General features: G+C 40.5%; 1 protein-coding gene across 1 annotated transcript in view; it reads left to right on the forward strand.

Annotated features, from left to right (window-relative positions):
• sema5a (sema domain, seven thrombospondin repeats (type 1 and type 1-like), transmembrane domain (TM) and short cytoplasmic domain, (semaphorin) 5A) overlaps positions 1–19998 on the forward strand; it is a 125073-nt gene that overhangs the window by 14406 nt on the left and 90669 nt on the right. Inside the window, exon 2 of the mRNA XM_042400075.1 lies at positions 18823–19034. Coding sequence (XP_042256009.1) covers positions 18887–19034 — 148 coding nt within the window. The 5' untranslated portion in view covers positions 18823–18886. The remainder of the gene's footprint in view (positions 1–18822; positions 19035–19998) is intronic.

The following is a 19998-nucleotide window of genomic DNA, read 5'->3' on the forward strand; positions in this document are numbered from 1 at the left end:
AATGAGTAACCTTGTCAGCTCTACAGAACATACACAATCTTTTCTTCAGGGTTAAAAGTAAGAGGATTTTTTGTACGCACAAAAAACACATCTTCACACATAGACTAAGAGACAATAAACAGGATCAACACACTGAAAATTGTTAAAATACACAAGAAGGTGCAGATATGAAACTCACACTAGCAGAGCAACATGCAAGGTAACATAAACTGATACAAGTGGGTCAGGTACACTCACACTGACAAAGAGGCATTTCAGCAGTAATAGATACATTTGGGTCAGGTAGACAGCTGTGCACACACAAAAACACACACACACATACGGGCAGAAACATCTGTTTTTGGCCTACAATCAAGCCCAGATGGACCCCGAGGCTGGTGCGAAACCAACAGTGGAGACCACACATTAAATACGCCCTGTAGTCTTCGGACTGACTCCTGGAGATTTAGAGCGGTGAGGGGGTATTAACCAGGACCAAAACCTGCAATTGTTCTCATAATGACACAGGAAGGTATTTCCAAATTAATACGTGCCATAATTTCTGGGAAATTTAGGTCAGTCGACCAAAATCCGATGAGCGCGGAGTCTTGTGTGGCTTGAAGACTCTTAGGCGTCATAATGTGTGTACAGTGGGTTGCATGAATATGCATTGTGAGGGCAAGTTAACTTTTTTTTTTCATCTAAGCAGGAATATGAGGCCGAACCTAAACATAGAAAGTGAATTAATATATTGGAGTTAAAAGTGATGATATTCAGCTTTGATGTCGAGCGATCAAAGGCATCATGAAACTGCATGGTTCAGAGGGGCAGCGTTGCACTGTATATTTAGCTGTGAGCTTAAATTAGACCTGTCACAACTATAGACACATGCCATACTCGCTTGTGTGTCTCTTCATCAGTCGGGGAAGTTGATGTAGCTGTTGCTGCTGATTAGATGGTATTGTTTTTGCTTCCGGGTGGCATTTTGGGAGATGTTGTGGTGGCATGTATGCATTAAGAGAAAGGTCTAAAGAAATACAAAGTTTGCCGGTGTGTGTTTGTGCCTTTGTGTACTAAAGTGTGTGTGAGAGTCAGCTTGTCCTTGTGCGAGCCGTGAAGAGAGGACACAAAGTACCTGGCCTGTACCTGCCTAATCAAGTTAGTGGAGGAGCCTGCAGCTATGGAGGCTCAGAGAGTTAATACTGGCCCAAATAGAGACTACGGCTCCTCACTTTTATCCCGGAAACCTTGTAGTTTCCCCCACTAAACTCATTAAACACCAACATGAAGCCTAGAGCTGCTCAGTGCGTTTACACCACACACACACACGTACACACCTGCTCTCCTTGTACTGCCGTATGCCTGCTGACACATGCATTCTTATAACAATTATAGACCATCCACCCGCCTCTTACCAACACAGAGGGGTGAGTATTTGATAATTCTTTCTTTGTAGTTGTACCCAGACGAAAATATGTTAAAGATATACTGCATCTGTGATATGTGTGTAATTTACAGCTTTATAAGTCTGTTTGATATGTGCCCCGACAGTATTTGCGATTGTACGTGCACACACACACACACACACACTCTCTTTCTCCGTCTCACAGACAGACAGGATGTGTGTTCTCACTCTCCCTCTAATCCCGGTTGCTGTCTCAGTTTTTCTGAGGGAAGTGATGACACATTATCAAAGTGATTTCTATTTGTTACAAGGCTCATTTAGGTCAATTAAAGGAAGTTCATTTTGTGTTGTCAGTGTTAGTGGCACCATACCCCAAAGACTTGCAATTAGTTGTCTGACTTATCTGTGACGTCCTCAGATAGTCACAAATGTTTGCAGTAGGGAGTCTTGAAAGGCTGTGTTGTTGGTACAAGGCAGTTGTGACATGAGCTCAAATGAGCGTTGTTGTTTTGAATACTGCATGCATGCATGGATGTGGAGCCTGTGTGTCTGTTTGCAAGCAATTTGTGCGGAGTAAAAATTTAGTATTAGTACCGAATACATAGTGAATTATTATTTCTTATTTATTTAAGTCACCACAGGTAGGCTTTAGATGGTGACATTTTATTTGAATTATGTAAAAGTAATCACCATTATCATAAATTACTTAAACAGCATGTTAGAGCGATGGAAATAAAGAAGTAGCAATAAAACTAATTTAGGTCTACTTTTGAAAATGGTTGTTGCTGGCAGTCTTCTTGGGAACAACATAATTGGTCATGATAATGTCTCAAAATTCAAGTGATAGCAGTCTATTTATGTTAAAACGTTGTGGTTGTGGGTTGGTGAAATATGGCAGAGTAATAGTTGGTACTGAAGTAATGAAAAATATCTTATTGGCAGGAACGGAACATATATTTTTAAGTAGGGATGCATCAGTCCAACTTTTACCGACTGCATGGGACTCATTTAGATCATATCATGTAAGTTAATATTAGGCTGTGACTGTGAACTTCTTAGCTACTGTATATGGGAGACGCGCTTTCTTTTTAGCCGTGTGCCTATTTTAATTATATACTTCTAGACAGCTTATGAGATTGAGTTGTTAAAATGCATCATCCTGAGATACATTACCGTATACCAACCCAAGGGCAAAAGCACCATCACCTTCAACTTGTTTAATGCATGTAACACACAGGGCTCATGCTGTAGGATTACTGTTGCTGTGTAGACACAGAGACCTTATAACCACTGCAGAGCCCGTGGCACTCGCTGTCTGAGGCGAAATGCGTCATTCAGCTTATTTACAGCCTTCTGCAGTTATTCACCAAACCTCTTCACCTCTGTGGCCTTGTGTTTTTCCTTCTTTTTCTCACAAAACAAAACCAACCCACTAAATTAACACTACACCACCCCTCAGAAGTGGGTTTTTTTTACTTTAGCTGTTAAAACTCTCATTAATGAGATTTAATATCAGTCTTCTTTTTCTGTGCTGCTCTTTGTAAGCTTTGTAAATATGTAATAAAAGCTAATGTTACTTGTTCATTTAATGCTTCATAATGTCTAAAATGAAATTATATACAGTCAGTCCTTAGTAACAGTATCTAACTGTGAATGGCGTTGTCAGCACTTCAGACCACTATCACTACCCTCATGTTAAAATGCATTTACTGTAAAGCACATTTTGCGAATGATGATTAAGTATCAGCAGTAGATTAAAACATCAAAAGAACTGAAAACCGACAGCTGTATTTAATGTGGATTTGCCATGTCTGGCTGATATCACAGCTGCTTAATGTGGTCAGTATCAGGGCCGATACAGATCTGACAAATCAGAGCATCCCGATTTCTAAAGTGATTCCCAGATCCAGTTGTGTGTGTGTGTGTGTGTTCTGTGTTTTTTTTTTTTTTTCATGACTGATTCATCTGCTGATCATTTTTTGATTAATCAATTAGTTGTTTGGTCTATAAAATGTCAGAAAATAGTGAATAATCCCTGTCAACTGTCAAAAACCCAAAGATATTCAAATTTAGTGTCATGCATGAGACAGAGAAGCTTCAAATCTTCACATTTGAGAAGCTGCAACAAGGAAATGTTTGCCATTTTTGCTTAATAAATGTCCCAAACTGTTATTTCATTATCAAAATAGATGCAGATGAATTGTCTGTCGATCAACTAATCGATTAATTTACTAATTGTTGCGGTGTTTACTTGCCCCTGTGTGGTCCTGGACACCTGTAATCTAATCTGTACCTACTTTGCATTCCACCTGATCCTCTGTCCATCTAACGTGGCATGATGATGATTTAGCAGTACACTGGCGGAGTGGATTAACTGTGCAGTTCACGCTTTCTGTCTGAAGTTTCATGCTTTTAAAGGAGGGCAGAGTGTCATTGATTAGAGAAGGAGACAGTGTGGAAACATTATAGTGAGACCTGATTAGTAAGAGTGTAGCGTGACGTGCCGAGGGATCAGCATCAATAATGACACCCGCAGAAAATCTGCTTGAGCCTCAGTTTTCTATTTCCCTCAGAAGTTTGATGTCTCCCCTCCTGTCCTTGTCCACAAAGTGTGACAGCTGCTGAAATGTATCAACCCCCACCCCCCCCACCACAACCACCCCCCACTCAAACTGCCATGAAGGTGTGTCATATAATTGCAACAATTTACCCTAATGTTAGTAGTTCACCTTTAGTTTGGTTAACATGTGTTACTATTTCCACATTACCATGAGCACTTCCCTATATGAGGGCAAAACCCTCATTTCGCTGTTTCTTTTTTGGCACTTTGTCAACTTTGTGATCTAATTCACTGCTTCTTGTGACCTTCCAATTGGCATTTACAGAGGAAATCTACCTGCACAAAAGGCTTTGTCACAGTGGTTAATGAGCACACGGTGAAGGACAACCTGGTCATTAAGCCTTTGGACCCAAGCATGGAGATAATGGCATCTATTGATGTGGGTGAGATAATGACGGGGCCATATGTGTTGTGGTCTTACGCTTTCTTCCTTACAGTAGATCCATTTGTGTTGATTTTAGTGAACTTCAGTGCAAGGGGGAAAATGTTGGTTGTTAAAGATGTCATCTATCGGCTCCGGTGCTTTGTAAATAGAGTGTGAGTGGTGAATATTCATGCTGCATGGTTATTAAGTTATTTTGAACCCAAAAATAGCGAAAGAAGAGGTGAAATGAGCTGAAGCCACCAGGCAGAGTCTGAGTTAAGCAGTGAGTTTGGCATTCTGCAGAGGCTGTGAGGAACAAAATGTATTTTTGATTGATGTTTTCACTGTTTAGTTGGATATCATTAGGGACAGTGCTGAAGCAGATTTCTGTTTTTCATTCCACAGACATCATGACACAGCTACGTGATGACGGACATATCCCTTTCTATTAATATTTGTGATTGTTACCCCTATTCTTCCAATCTTTCACGGTTTACCCCTCAGAGAGTGTGTTGCCTAGACCCACGGATGCGACGAAATGTGTATGTTGTTGTGCTTCTTCAAAAACAGCCTGGCCTCTCTCATGGGGAAAATACACTGGATCACACAGAAGGAAATGCAATTACCGCCTCCCAGCAGAATCCTAATCACTGAGCCCTGATGTTAAAAGTTAGCCTCTTTAATGTGTTGAATTTCAAAGACGTAGCACAAATCATTTGATTCACTCACTCCCATCTTCACAGGATGTAAATAAGCTTATTAACTAGCCATTTTTAATATGGGCGTCCTATGACCTCAAGAGGAGCGTCTGACTTTATTCAAATAGGGTCTCAAAAGACACACCAGCTAAATTAATATATTTACAGTAAATATGTTTATTTTAACACTCTTTTTCAGTAACCCTGAAAAATTCTGTTGGTGTAGCAATTTGGACAGCAGATGTGTGCGTGCGTGTTTTAGATACACCTGAATAAACATAAAAGCCCTCTGTGCATTTTCAAACCTCCTCCAACACAGCATGTAAAACTAGTTAGCATTCAGTTTAGTGTTGACACAACATAAATCTCAAAGGTTTTTCTTTTACTATGCATAGAGTCTGTATGTAAAGTATGCATGTGATGTATATGAATGCAGAATCAATATGTTTCCAGCAAGAAGTCCAAATGAAATGACACATTTGACCATGCACTCTAGAACGACCCATAAGAGCGTTTTCTAATCAGGTGCTTATATCGGCAGTAATCGGCAGAACAAAATCATTGGTCTGTGCCTTCCAAAACCGTTACACATCACTGTTAAAAATAATGATGTTTTATGGTGTGACAACGCTGTGGTTAAGGTCTGTTGAGGTTTAGGCACAAAAATCACTTGGGTAGGGTGAGGGAAAGATCATGGTCTGGGTTAAAATGATCACTTGAAACATGGTGTGAGTTAAAGTTACTACTCCCTTAAATTTAGGCAACCTTCGTCATCATGGCAACAGTAAACACCACAACAATTGCAGTTACGGTTTTCAAAGAAATGTCCCAACTCGCAGTTGGGAACATGACATTCGCAGTTGATAGCGGGAAGCAAACAGCGATCTCCTGCAGCAAAGTCCACTTTTTGCAAGTTAGGATCTAACCAGCCACCCAACCCGCCACCTCCAAATATGGAAATTTGACGTCATTTGAACTGCACCACTTCTCTTTGTCATAATTACTATGGCCGCTAGAGAGTGTCTTTCACTCAAACGTAACTATAGGTTGTTTTTGGCAACTGGCATTACGACCTATTGTGTCATTTTTCTTGGAAGGACAGGCTCATTTCAAGTTCTGCGGCTCCTAATTGTACCACTGACTAATAAAGTCTTCTTCTGGACTCCAACTGGGAATCAAATGCCCAATTAGAGCCCTTACCCTTAGGCCCTACTCTGGTAGAAATTAACAGAAAAGAGGAAGAAGAAGCAGAATTACTGAAGTAGTACATTCCATAGTTAGGCTGACGTCGTTGCCTTAACATGGCCTTAATAGATCCAGAGACACAAATTGCCTGAGGCTAAGGTGTGCAGGTTGTTTGAAAGTGGCTGCAAGTCTCAGGCATCTCTGTTTTTTTTTAAGAGGCTAGCTGTCAGAGTGGACTAGTCCATTCAGCTCTCTGTGAAACTCACTAGTACATAGAAAAAGAAAAGAGAAGGAAACAGAGAGAGGCGAGACACACAGGGAAATAGGCCTACATCTGTTTGCTTGGTCTAGCAGAGACACGATCACATCGGATGCCTGCAGGCTCTGTCTCCAACTCTGCTCCTCTGTTGTTCCAGTTTACCTTTGGGAGACATGTTCGTGGAGACGGAGACTCAGGCAGGCACACACATGCAATCACACAAACACACTTAGACCACTTCTGCTATACCCTTTCTGTGTTAAAACAGCTGTTGTTAACCAAACCTATTTCTCTCTCTCTCATTAATGGTATAACTTTCTGCTATTGTGCCCGTCTCTGGCATTAACGGGACAAATTACAAAGGCCAGGCACTCAACAGACACACACAGACATGCACATATGCACACACTCTGGTAATTAATTGGTTCCAGTGGAGCCAAGAGCTAATTTACCATCCCTCCTGCCACATTTCTTCTGATACAGTCAGACAACTCATCTCAAGGCAGCTTCCTTATGGCTCCCTCCCCATCTGTAGGTCCTTTATGTGGGTTGAAGTATATGTGTGTATGGGAGTTTTTTTCTGCCAAAGAGGTGGTTGTTGTTGTTTTTCAGGCATATAATTACTGAGCTGTAGGAGTTGGCAGCCTGTTAGGCTTGTTATCTTGGATGTGTTGATTGCAAGAAACATGTGCCCCTTGAAGTGAAGTGAAGTGCCCACTGAAGGGAAGCATCAGTTAAAATAAGAATAACTATGCTAAAACACGTTTGTGCTAAAACATGTCCTTAGCTGTAGATATTGTTGTGCAGCTTGAACATTAGGCTAAGTGGTGAAAAAACTATGGAAGGCCATGTAGTTCACAAACTTTGTTAGATCTAGCCCAGTAGTTTAAAAAAGAAGTCATCTCCTTTGTAAAGTAAAGGTATAAAACCCAAATTGAATAAAACTCCATTAAATGAAAAATACAAAATTACAAATTTTAAAGTGAAAATATATGTTTTTTTGCTTTAACTTATCATAATGAAGTATATGTGGATTGCACAGTGTTATGTCTATAGAATAATGACACTGTCGGCATTTAGATTGGTTCCCTATAAGCTTCACTTTCACTATGCAATTCTGCCACTGGTACAGTCTCCCAGGAAAGTGAAGGCTAGATTTACAGCACAAAGGAAGTGCGTCAACCATTGCATGACCAAAAGAGGAAGAAGATAGCACTTTTGTTTATCCCAGTAGCTATTGGTAGCTATATCTTATAATAATTTGTTAGGTGGTCAACCTCTTTGCTAGACCAAGCAAACTAGTCTTGCTAGTCTTGTTATATATTTGTATATATACATATATAATTATTGTTATATGATAAATGTGGAATATTGCACAGGCAAATCTGATGACACACTACTAATATCTGCATATGCTACGTTTTCGTTGCATTGAGTATACTACCCAGGGGTGTAACAATACATGTATTCGCCTCGAGCCGTCACAGTTCGGATGTTACAGTTCAGTGTATGCAGTCCTATAAAGAATATGTGACCCAAACAATTACTTTACTGTCAAAATAGTTTAATAATCTACTTACTCTGACATGCGGAACCATAATTCTATAGCATGAGTTCCACCTGCAACGTTTTGACAGTGCACCACTGAACTGTATCATAAGTTAACTATTCAGTAATAGGTTTGGCCAATGAGCCATTGTTTGATGTTTACATTTTTCAAAATAAAAGACCAAAATGTTATTTTCTACCTTTCTTTTTTTTTCTTGTTGTACCAAAATTGTACCGAACTGAGACCCCAAAATCGTGAGTTTTGTGTACCATTACACCTTACACCCCTAGTTTGTAGTTAGCTAACACTATGGAGCAATATCCTGGTCAGGGATGTCAACAGTTAACCACTGAGAATATTTGACCGGTTACAAATGTCAGTCTACAGGTTAATTTGTATACACACTCTGCTAATGGCTAGACAATTACGTGTTCACAACATCAGATGTGATCCTACACAGAGTGTTGCATTACGGGTTGTTTGTAGACTTAATGTTTCTAGGTAAGCGAGAGTCTTAAATTCTGTTTATAGTGAGTGTCCAGTTTAACCAGCAGGAGTTTCTGAAGGCTCATGTAACATGGTTTTGTGCAACAGAGGAAATAAATTCATGACAAATGAAAATGTGTCCAAAGCGTCTTCTGATGTCTCTACTGCAGAAACGGAATATGTCAAGCTGCCAAATACCACTGACACAGATGATAAGGAGCTCAAAAAGACAAACAGGCAGTCTTATAAATGCTAACTGCTGGAGAAAATCATTTTGACTGCTACCAAGAGCCTGGTAGGAGAGTGTGTGACCAGTACGCTTTAAAAGACAACGTGTATTAATACTTACACTGTACAGCTGCTTGTGCTTATCGCATAACGTTAATTGTTAGCTAATGTTACCGAACAGATTAGCTGTTAGTGTTTACGTTAATGTTACACATATATATGCGGGAGTGGGAGAAATCTTGCACTACTACTGATGATGGAGACACTGGGAAACACTGAGTCTGTTTATTTGCTGCATCGCATGTAGTTTTAAATGAGGAAATGTGCAGCTTTCTTTTAAGGGCACAGCAGCCAGTTCAAAACAGGACATGCCAACTGGCCGTGTGGGTAGTTAATTTTAGAGGGGGCATTACGTCCACACTCCGGGGCATCCACAGCACTGCCGTTTGGCGGTGGTATAATTCCTGCCCTGCATATTCGTTTGATCCACTTTAAATATATATATATATATATATATATATATATATATATATATATATTATAGCCACTTTTAATGGATCTGTAAAGTAAATACAAAAGAGTAAAAAATACAGTATTTAGCCCACAGTAGCTTATGAAGTGTAGTCAAGTACAAGTATGAAAAATATCACCATTTGGAAATTAGTAGCCTAAAATTATGCTAAAGTGAAGTACATGAGTACTTTTCCCTGCTATAGGAGGTCCAACAGTATGTAGCTGAAAAATCTGTACATTTACAGCAAGTATAACCAAAGAGATAAATATAAAGAGACTCAACCTCCCCTGCAGTGTAATCTATCTGTAAGAGATTTCATCCATCATTCCCTCAGTCATATTCTGTTACCTCTAAAGCTGATATGATTGATTACAATATTAGTAATTGGATGATTCAAAACTGCAGTATTCTAGGCAGAACAAAAAAGAAAATTTCCACTCACTGATTTCACATTTTCAACTGAATGAGAGGAATTCATCCTTGGATAAATGTAATTTTCTTTTCATTCAGAGCCTGGTTAGCATCAAGGTAGCATTTCATTCATCTGTGAGGCGAGACTGTGCCCTTTTGGAGGTACAGATCAATGAACTGGTCTTGTACTTAATAGTGACCCTTGATTTTGGCATAGCAGCGAGCGCCCTCACTTTGCTTCCTCACCTTGGAGGTGTAGGAGGCAGATTCGGTTGTGTGACTAGAAAGTCAGTTTTAGACTTGCACCTGTGCACAGCTGTAGACAGTGATAGTGTAATTTTGCGCCCAGTGAGACAGTCGGCTACCCGTTAGCCAAGCATGTAATTAAAGCTTTAAAAATGTCACCATTCCACAGTGGTGGGCTTTATGCCCCTTATCACTGCAGTCCCAGGTGAGCGTGTATGTGCCAGTATGAGTGCGTGAGTTTAATGTTTGTGTTCACTGGATGTGTGGTGAGTTATTTTGTTGTAGGTCTTGGAGCGTGGTGGCCATCTTCGCACCGCTGCCTTGATCAGTCATCAGATGACGCCACTCCTCTTATGTGGGCTGGCCCCGCTAATACACCGCACAGAGAAGAGAAGGCTTTGAAGTGGAAGAAATCTTTGATGCCAATACAACATCCAAGCAGTTAAATGTTGAGAAAAAAATTAATCCACCACGCGATTGTTTTGATCATCTCCAGGGTGAAAAAAATAGTGATCTTATGCTTGCAAATCAGTATAGGGTTTTGGGGGTCGGTGTTAATCTTCATTTCTAGCTGTTAACTCAAAATCATTGATGACAATGGCATTAAAAAAGTGCTCCGAAACTTTGTATAAGAGGACTAGTAGCAACCCAACACTTGCTTTCCTGTCAGAGAGGTAACTTTGTAGTACCTTGCTAAGGTTGTTATGGAAATATCAACTCCCAGTGAGATGTAGTTCTGGGACAGCAGTGACAAACTCTCGGTTTCTTCTGTGAGATTTAAGCCACTCCAGTGCTGCGAGGTTGTTGTGACAACTTGCACCCTGTGAACAGCGCTTTCTTGACACTGAGAACAGCTCAGACAGTAGCCTGAGGGTCTGGGCTATGTGTCAGAGCCGCTGTCTCAGCAGCCGATCAGTGCCTGGGTCGGCCACAGGATTTTTCACAAGTTGACACTGTATTAAATAGACATCTCTCAGCAGTAGCAGCAACGGCTTGGATGAAGAGGTAGAGATTCAGAGGGTTCAGGCCTTGTGGGATAATGTTAATTGGCACTGAAAGGCAGTGTGTGTGCTGTCCATAAAGCCTTATGAAGCTGATTGTTTCACTCCTCTGTCTATGCCACATGTAGCTTTGTTTTCTGTTTTTTTCTTCTCTTAGAAAACTTTAAGAATAACTAGACACAGTTCCTAAAAGAAACCTCATAGTACCTTTATCAAAAGCTGAGAAGAAACCAGCCAACCTCAGAGATGATTAATTCTCTGTAATTATGAAGTTGGCTGTGTAGGCTACAAGGCCTGACTCTGCCTTACCTTGACCTAAATTTGGAAGTGAACATTTTTAAAAGCCCTGCTCTGTATTCAAAGGGCTAACCTGCCAGGCTTTCTGTAATGGTTTTAAGTCACGGGTCATATTGAACTACCTCCAGCAATCATGGAAACAGCGAGACAGGGCCAGGTCATGCTGGTAATTGCTGTCTAGTGGCGTGTGAGAGCTTTTCACGCAGATACGGATGTTTCTCTCTTTTTCAGGCGTGATGTCACTCTTTCTGCCACATATTGCATGTTATTGAAGCTTTGCCTTGTCTGGAATTGTGTTATGTAGACACACACGTAGACCGCATCCAGGCACGTGATAATGCATCAGCATGAGTGCGAGAGGGTAAGCAAGTTGAGTAAAAATAACAGCATAATTTGGGAACCTCTGGAGAGTTAGGGTGGGACTCAGATGAAATTGCTGGGTGTGTGTGAGCAAGACAGTGGAGAGAGTTAGTGTGTGTTTCTGTGGCTTGTTGTTTGTGTGGATTCAAATGTGTGTGATGTAAGTCCCAGATTTAACTGCACCCAAGCTATGGTTGTGGTCAGGCCAATCATCAGGGCTGGTCAAAAAAAAAAGCCTTCCACCTCAGTACAGTACACAGTCTTTGGTGTGTTTATGGGTCATTGTGTTTTTCCACTTGTACAAATTTTTTAAAAGAATAACAAAAAAACAGAGAGTCTGAGGTGAGTACAACCATTACTCAAGAGCAGAGGAAGGTGACATTATCTTAAATCGATCCCAAGATTATTTACTGTAAAAAAATAAAATAAAAAGTTTCGGTAGAAGTTTGGCCAAACAAACTTGGAGCACTGAAACTAAGTTGAGTACCCGCAGTGTTAGTTCCAGTCGGCCACCAGAGAAGCTCTCTCCGGCTCCTCGTCCCCAGGGCCTTGTGTTTTATCAACTGAGTCCCTTCACTCCATATACTGAGAGCAAAAAATAAACAGCAAATCACAGTTCTGTTTTCCAAACCATACCACTTTTGCTTGCGCAGCATTCCCAAACCCAACAACAGATTGGAATCTCAGAGCATCGCTCCAACAGGGGAACCTGATATTTGTTTTGTTTAATCTTTATTCCAATTTAGAGTTCTTTGTGGAACAGGTTCAACACAAGTTCAGCCTCAGAGTCAGATTATGTCAAGGAAAAGATATAGCATTACTCTAAAGAATTGTCCATGGCACAGGAACATAAACCTTATACTGTATGTCCAAATAATCACTTTTCAACAAGTAAGATTCATAACACCAAAAATAAACATGTAAGAATTGCCAGAAAATGAATAATAATCATCAAATCCTAAGAATAATGATAATATAATGTCAAATTAATTTTATTATGCAAAGAATATAGTTTAAAGTGTTCTACATTAAGGAGAAACAAGAAAATGGGTGAGCAATAAGGCAAAAAGTAATATATTCATATATATATATATACAGGATGTAATATATAATAACATGCTCACATAGGCCCATAGGTCTTGTTTCTGTTTCTTTCTCACACACACACACAAGCAGGACTCAGTCCAATAGCAGAGAAATAGCGGTTGGGAAAAAGGAAGCTGGAGCCCAAAATGCATTCAGGCTGGGGAGAAAACTGGAAGAGCTGTTAAGTCAGCATTGTGTGTGTGTGTGTGTGTGTGTGTGTGTGTGTGTGTGTGTGTGTGTGTGTGCGTGTGTGTGTGTGAGAGAGAGAGAGAGAGAGAGAGAGATTGTGAAAGAGCAAAAAAGACAAACTGCACATGTGAACATTTGATTTGTGCTTCAAAAGCCACACTGTTCACCACAGATAAGGTTTTGAAACAAACAAGCCATCTGATCCAAGTGCGTTTTTCAATCCCACTCTTGGAGAGACACAAACATTTCCTCGCACGGAATTAATCTGCCCTCTGATCTGGGGGTCGTAGAGCGGAAAGGGTCCTGCTGTGCAGCGATGAGCCTTTGATGGTGATATCATCACTCCGTCATTCTTTCTGTCATCCTCCGCTGAGCCTGTGAGACACCCAGCAGACTGAAGTGGACTGAAGATACAAGCATAAACAGTGACAGAAAAGGTCAATGAAAGGTAGAAACAGAGAAGAACAAGGGATGGATAGCGATAGAAGTTAGAGAAACCTGACTAGACAGCAAAATATATATATATATATCGTAATGAGAGCCATAAGACAGTTAAAAGTCACTCAGTTAGCCACTGAGTCTGTCATGTTGTGTTATATGCAGCAGTCATTCACTCAGTCAGGCACCTCATCAGTCTGTCAGTCAGTCACCTGGTTCGTTATTTTGTCAAATAATTTGTCATTCAACCTGTCTGACATTAGGTCATCTAGTGTGTCGGTTACACAGTCAGTGAACCAGTTGTTCAGTCAGTTAGCCTTAAGTCAGGCACTCATCTGGACATTAAATTGATCCCAAAAATCAGTAATTTAGTTCAGCAGAATCGGTTATTAATAAGTCAGTCTGACATTCAGGAAATACGATAGTCAGCTGTGCTTTTCAGACAGACTAACAAACAAAGTGAAGAGCAAATGTCTCCTTCATATCCATGTGTGCTTTGGTCTAAACACAAGACACCAAAATCACAGATACCAATTGGCAGACAGAGACAAAGAACAACAAACAAAAACTGGCAATAACCGGCTTGATAGACAGAGTGATAAACAGGCAAAAACCCCAGTCAGTCGCATCCAAAGAAACACGTGCACATATAAGCCTCACAAACCTGCAGCTATATAAAGCACCTCAGTCGTGTCTGTGTGTGCTTTTGGCCTAAAACAAAGTCTGGGTTGATTTTACTGGTGTGTGTGTGTGTGCCCTTTCTGGCCAGAGAGAGCAGAGTGAGAGAGAGAAAGAGAGGAGAAAGAGAAAGTGAGAGATCTCACACTCCCCTGACTGTGTTTGGACAGATGGATCATCAGTGCACCACTCACATTTGACAAACGTGTTTGTATGTTGGCCTATGTGTGTGTGCGTGTGTGCGTATAACTGTGTCAGCGTGACAAATACAAAGCCGACGTTTATTTGGGAGCCTATTTATTATGTATAGTGTAATTCAACCATTATGAAGTGCCCCTCAGACAAAATCAATAGTGGTGTTAATATGATCCTCTCTCCACTCGTTACTGCAGGAAGACTTTAATTGATTAGTTAGCTGACACCTCAACTTCCAAAATGCAAAGATACAGAGGAGTGTGTGTGTGTGTGTTTGTGTGTGTGTGTGTGTGTGTGTGTCTGCCTTGCAGCTCTCTATATGCAGCTGAAGGTGTCATTATGTAACTGTCGAAAACTGTGAAACAAACAGCTATTGACTGTCTGAGTCCATTTATTATTCATCTGTATACATTTAACTGCAAGCGGACCATTCCTTTGCATATTCATCATTTTTTGAGGTTGATAAGTAACATGCAGTCTTTGAAGGGGACATATGCTTTTCATGCTTTTCTGTTATTTATATACTCTTATAATGTACGTCTATGTTGAACATGGTCAAAGTTCCAAAACATGAGGTGAACATATGTAAAAATGCTCCCCGAACGTCGAAAGCCCACGCTTAGGACTGCTCTGAATGCTTCATTTGCAATGTTACCTCTACTTCCTCTCAGTGATGATGTCAGATTGTTTGTGCATGCCAACAAACAACCATCCACTCCATAGCCTTTGTTGCTAAGGTTGTTGCTAAGGTTGTTCCATGGGTTGTCTGTGTTGTCCACTAGCATATTTTGGATCTGATTCGAACTCGAACATGTACAGATGTATTTGAGAAGCTAACGTTTCGATTAAAGAATGAAAAAAAGAAGTGAAATCTACCTACTAGTTTTTGTTTACGTAGTTTCCAGAAGCTAGCTGAGACACAGCCTCTGGGGTCTAACCAATCAAAACAGAGGGGGCTTCTCAGGAGGGGGGCCTTCAAGGGACAGGAGGTAAAACAGCCTCCTACAGATAGAGGCTGAACTGAGGGGCTGTATAAAGCGCCAGTATAAGATACATAAGCATTTTTTAAATTGTAAATCATGCAAAGATATTGCAGAGCCCCAGAATATAAATATAAATGAATAATAATAATAATTATAGACCTGGAAATGTGCATGATACATAGGTTTTGTGAGGACATCAGAGATTCAAGCCATTCAACATTTTAGATAATTTGTAAATTTCATCAAAGTCATCAAAAAACAGGACTTTTTGTGAATTATATGAGTTTAAGTTCAAGGAGGAACATGTTGAGCTGGTAGATTTATAATAAATTAGACTTTCAGTATTTAGTGTTTTGTAATTTGATGTTTAAAGAGTACAGAATTTGTGATTTGTACTATAACTAAAGGAAGCAGAAACAACCTCAGATATCATCCTGATAGATGCAAGTTAGCCAAAAGCATTTAGGGAATAAAGCATGGTATATTTATGAAGAGTTGTGCAGCTTTAATTTTGATTGTCTGCATCTCTGTGTCTGTGTGCATTCCCAAAGTTAGAAAAAAGACATCAGAATTTATCCTGTCTGGAATACTGTGTTATGCTGTATCATCTGCTCTTTATGCATTTGAGATGACAACATTGTGTACCCCATGTTTAGTTTTTGCTTGGCTAGGGCTCCCCCTGCTCCATGCACTGAATGTACCAGTGTTGTAATCCATCACAGGTCCCAGAGTGATTTCAGTGTGTGTGTGTTTGTGTGTGTGCGAGTTTGCTGTAAACGCACTTGTACAGTACGTGTGTTCTTGCGTGTCTGTAGGTGTGAAAGAAAGTCAGAAAAAGGAGTAGGAGTGGGAGCAGGAGGAGGAGGAGGGTGACGAGGAGGTGGTGGAAGCTTGTGCTGATGCCCTGGAGATGATTTAGAGTTTAGACCACTGAACAGCACAGAAAGCTCTTGCAGTATTCTCCCACAGGACCAGTCGGTGGCTTGTGGTGAGCTAAAGAGAAAATAGGATCCACCAGAGATCACTTCAGGGGAATGAAACAGCAGTTCAGACGGTTTAGTTTTAAATCAAGTCATGGCTACATGGGAATAAATCAGATTCAGGCTTCAAATGCTGAAAAATATTTGCACTATCTAGGGTTTTAAAGGTATTAATTGTTTCGCCATGTAATGGCAGGTTTTCATTAGGGTTCATTTTGATGCAAATACAGTAAGTCCAGATATGGAAAGTAGGTAAACACAATAAGGGTTCATTTGCATTTTGAGTCTAGCATGAAAAGAGAACATTTCAATTTCAATTCAACACACTGGGTATGTTTAGTTTTCACTGCTGCTTGCATAAAACACTGCTGGTCATTATTTAGTTCCTTCTTCATTCATCATCAATTAGAAATGTGTTCAGTAAGGAGAAAGCATGAGCGATTAAGGAACAGATAAGAGAGAATAGAAACAAAGAACTTTGTATCCTGAACATGCATGTGTGTGCGCAGGCATGTTAAAACTGACAGGTTACGTGCAGGGTTGTAACAAAGGGAGCAAGGTTAACAAAGAGTGTTCAACTCACTGGCCTTGACTCGTGCTCCTGTCTGCTAACCCTCTTCGTGCGTGTGGGTGTGAATGGGTATTGGTTGGTTGGAGACACATATGCACACCAGGATCCATGTGAATACCACAGCCCTTTCAAATCACTCAATATATCATTCAATGCACACAAAACTGCAGAAACATCAATACTCTACTTTCCTATGTCAGCTTAATCTCTTATGAAATATTTTGACTAAGTGAATGCACACTTAAAAGTCTATAGGACTATATTAAAAATGACAAGAAGAACGTCCCAGTGAGCAGGCTACCTAGGGAAAATGACTCACTGGCTTTCAGCTGCAACAGGTAAAATAGCTGTTTGGCGAGGAAAAAATAGTTAAAGACTGTCAAGGAAACTAGCAGACAAAGAAAAGTGACATGTAAAACGAAAGGTTGACTAAAGCGAAACAGCGAAAGAGTTCAGAAGTTGACGTGTGAACCAACGAGACGAAAGGGAAAAGGAACAGAGAGGCAACTGGCAGTGGCTGTCACTTGCTTTCCCCCACTGTGGATGACAGGTGTTTTACATTACTTTGTGGGTGAAGGAAAACCACATACCCACACTGCCTGTGCATTTATACAGTGGACTCCGAATGAATTCCGTACAGGCCCCAAGGTCATGAGGCTTATTTATACACAGTAAAGGCAGAGTAAACTTTCCATTCAAGGAGAAAATGGAATAAAACCACCGCAGTCGCAGCATTAGGGTTTTTATTAGAAAGCAGGACAAGAGAGGTGCCTTATGTTCAATCGCACTCCAAGCTTTCCAGCACTATACTTTAGAGAGAAAGACATAAGGTTTGTCTGAGGAGAGCAAATCTTCTTCTTCTTCTTTTTTTTTCTTTTTTGCAGCATACATTTTTTCCACATTTGATGCCTTCCGCCAACAAACACTGTATTAATAGTTTCTGCTTATTTGCAACTGTGCACCTACCATTCACACTAAATCAAGTCGGTCATGGAGAGAGGATTGCTCTGTTCTTGCTCTATACAAAGCAGTTTTTTTTTCCACTGACTGGACAACAGATGCAACAAAATAATAAGAATGCTCCACAGGTTCAGCTACAGAACACATTTTCTTTTATTAAAAACACTTTAAGGAAGGCAAAGCGCTTCTCATTACTGCCACTTCACAGCTCGGATCTTTAGTATCTTTACTCACTCCACCACACTGCTGCTCAAAATGAAGCATACTGTCAGGGAGGCTTATTCTTCTGTTGCGCACAGCGTGAATCATTCTTGGTAATAGCATCATATAAATGATTAAAAAGTAATGATGTAGATGGTCTAGACTGCTCATCAATTCACCCCCACAAAGAAAGAAATCATGAACAATTGAGTTGCGCAAACTGCTTTCTTTTTCTTGCATCAATGACTTTTCTGGGAGGCATGAATCTGCCATAAGCATTATATAATAATCACATTGAACAATTTGAGGGTTTTGTTCTGAATAAAAACATATCAGATTTACATCAGCTATAGGATTTAATTGACCCACGAGGAGTTCTGCGCAGCTCCATACATACAGTATATCAGGCACGTATACACTCCTAATAATGAATACACACATACGCACACAGCAAACATCCAACTATTTGTGCCCTTGATCAAATATGACAAAGCTCCTGTCAGAACATGAAAAGACATGTACATGCACAATATCTCAGATACCGGAGGACACACACGCACACGTACATACGGTAGGTGTTCGAGGTAATGCAGAACCATGTCTGATTCATGCGCAAGGTGTCAGAGGTGAGAGGTGTGAGGTCTCTGGGTGCATGTGGGGAGCATGCAGGCTGTTGTTGCTCAGCATAAAACTCCCCCCCTCCTCTCAATCTGTCACACTCTCTCTTCTTAGCACCTCTCTCCCTTGTTCCCTGCTTGTGAGGATTTATTTTTACTGCTTTTCATCTCCCGCCCTGAATCCGTGGTGATTGTGGCAATACAGAGGTGCTACACTGTAGCAAGCTTTTCAGCGGCTGGATTAAAATTAAATATGAAATAAGCCTTTGTTTAAACCCCAAACTGTCGTCTTCACTCTCTGTCTCTTGTTGTATTTCTCCAGGTGTGTCTCTCCAATGCTCTTGGCCCCTGAGGCCTGAGGAGAAGTGAGCCAAGCCTAGGCCCCCATGGGACGCCCTGTTACCCAGCATGCACTGCTGCTGCTGCAGTGCATGCTGGTCCTGCGGCCTGGAGGCGTGGCCAGTAGGAGAGGGCCGGTGCTGCTGCCTGAATCACCCTGTCACAAGACAGAACACCCACTCGTCCCACACTCAGGTAGGTTTCAAACAAACACACGCACATACCAGACTGAGACCACTGATAGGGCTCATCAAGTTTTCCCTCTGAAATTATGTGCATATTTTCTGTATGCTGCATGTAGTTATTTATACCCTTTTCTATCTCTCCATCTATTTCTCCAACACTTAATTCCTTCACTCTAATCACATCACATTGACCTCTCCTTTCCTACCTTCGCTGCAGTTAGATTTGTAGACCTTATATGGTCAGTTTCTTGATCGTTTCATCACCATTATGACTGTTGCTAGGACACATAAATACTAGGGATGTGCATCTACATCACTGAGGGCGATGTGATATGCATCTTGATGCATTGCCAGTGATCTGATATATTAAAGATATATATGAAGCAACTACCAATGTGATATGATACGATTCACCCCTATTGCAATGCAGTGCGATTCAACACGATTTGATTCAACACAATGCGATTCAAAAGAATGATGCTATGCAATTCAATATGGGTCAGAGAGTTTGATTTTATTTCTTAAGCATACAGCAAATCATAAATTAACTAAAAAAAATGCCATTTTTTTTACATATTTGTTGCTCTACTGCAACTCAGTAAGCATGTCATTTATGCTGCTTCTTTTTGACCTCTAAAAGAACACTTGGACCTATCACAAACAGGCCTTTTCCCTTTGTAATGTAGTGTTCTCTGTCTCCAGTTTACATGCATATGCTCCGTGAACCAAACAATTACTGTCAAAATAGTTTAATAATCCACTTACTCCGATGTGTGGAACAATAATTTTACAGCACGGGTTCCACCCAGAACGTTTTGTCAGCACACCACAGCTGTAGCATGCCAGCGTTTAAACAGTTTAGAGAAGAGAAATCAATCTAAATATCAAATTATTGGTCACAAGTTATTGGTCACATTTCTAGATAATAAAGGCATAGGGCCCCTACGAATAATTATATATAAATAAGTCGGATT

Source organism: Thunnus maccoyii, chromosome 21, assembly GCF_910596095.1.
Source record: "Thunnus maccoyii chromosome 21, fThuMac1.1, whole genome shotgun sequence".
In the NCBI taxonomy this organism is placed as follows: domain Eukaryota; kingdom Metazoa; phylum Chordata; class Actinopteri; order Scombriformes; family Scombridae; genus Thunnus; species Thunnus maccoyii.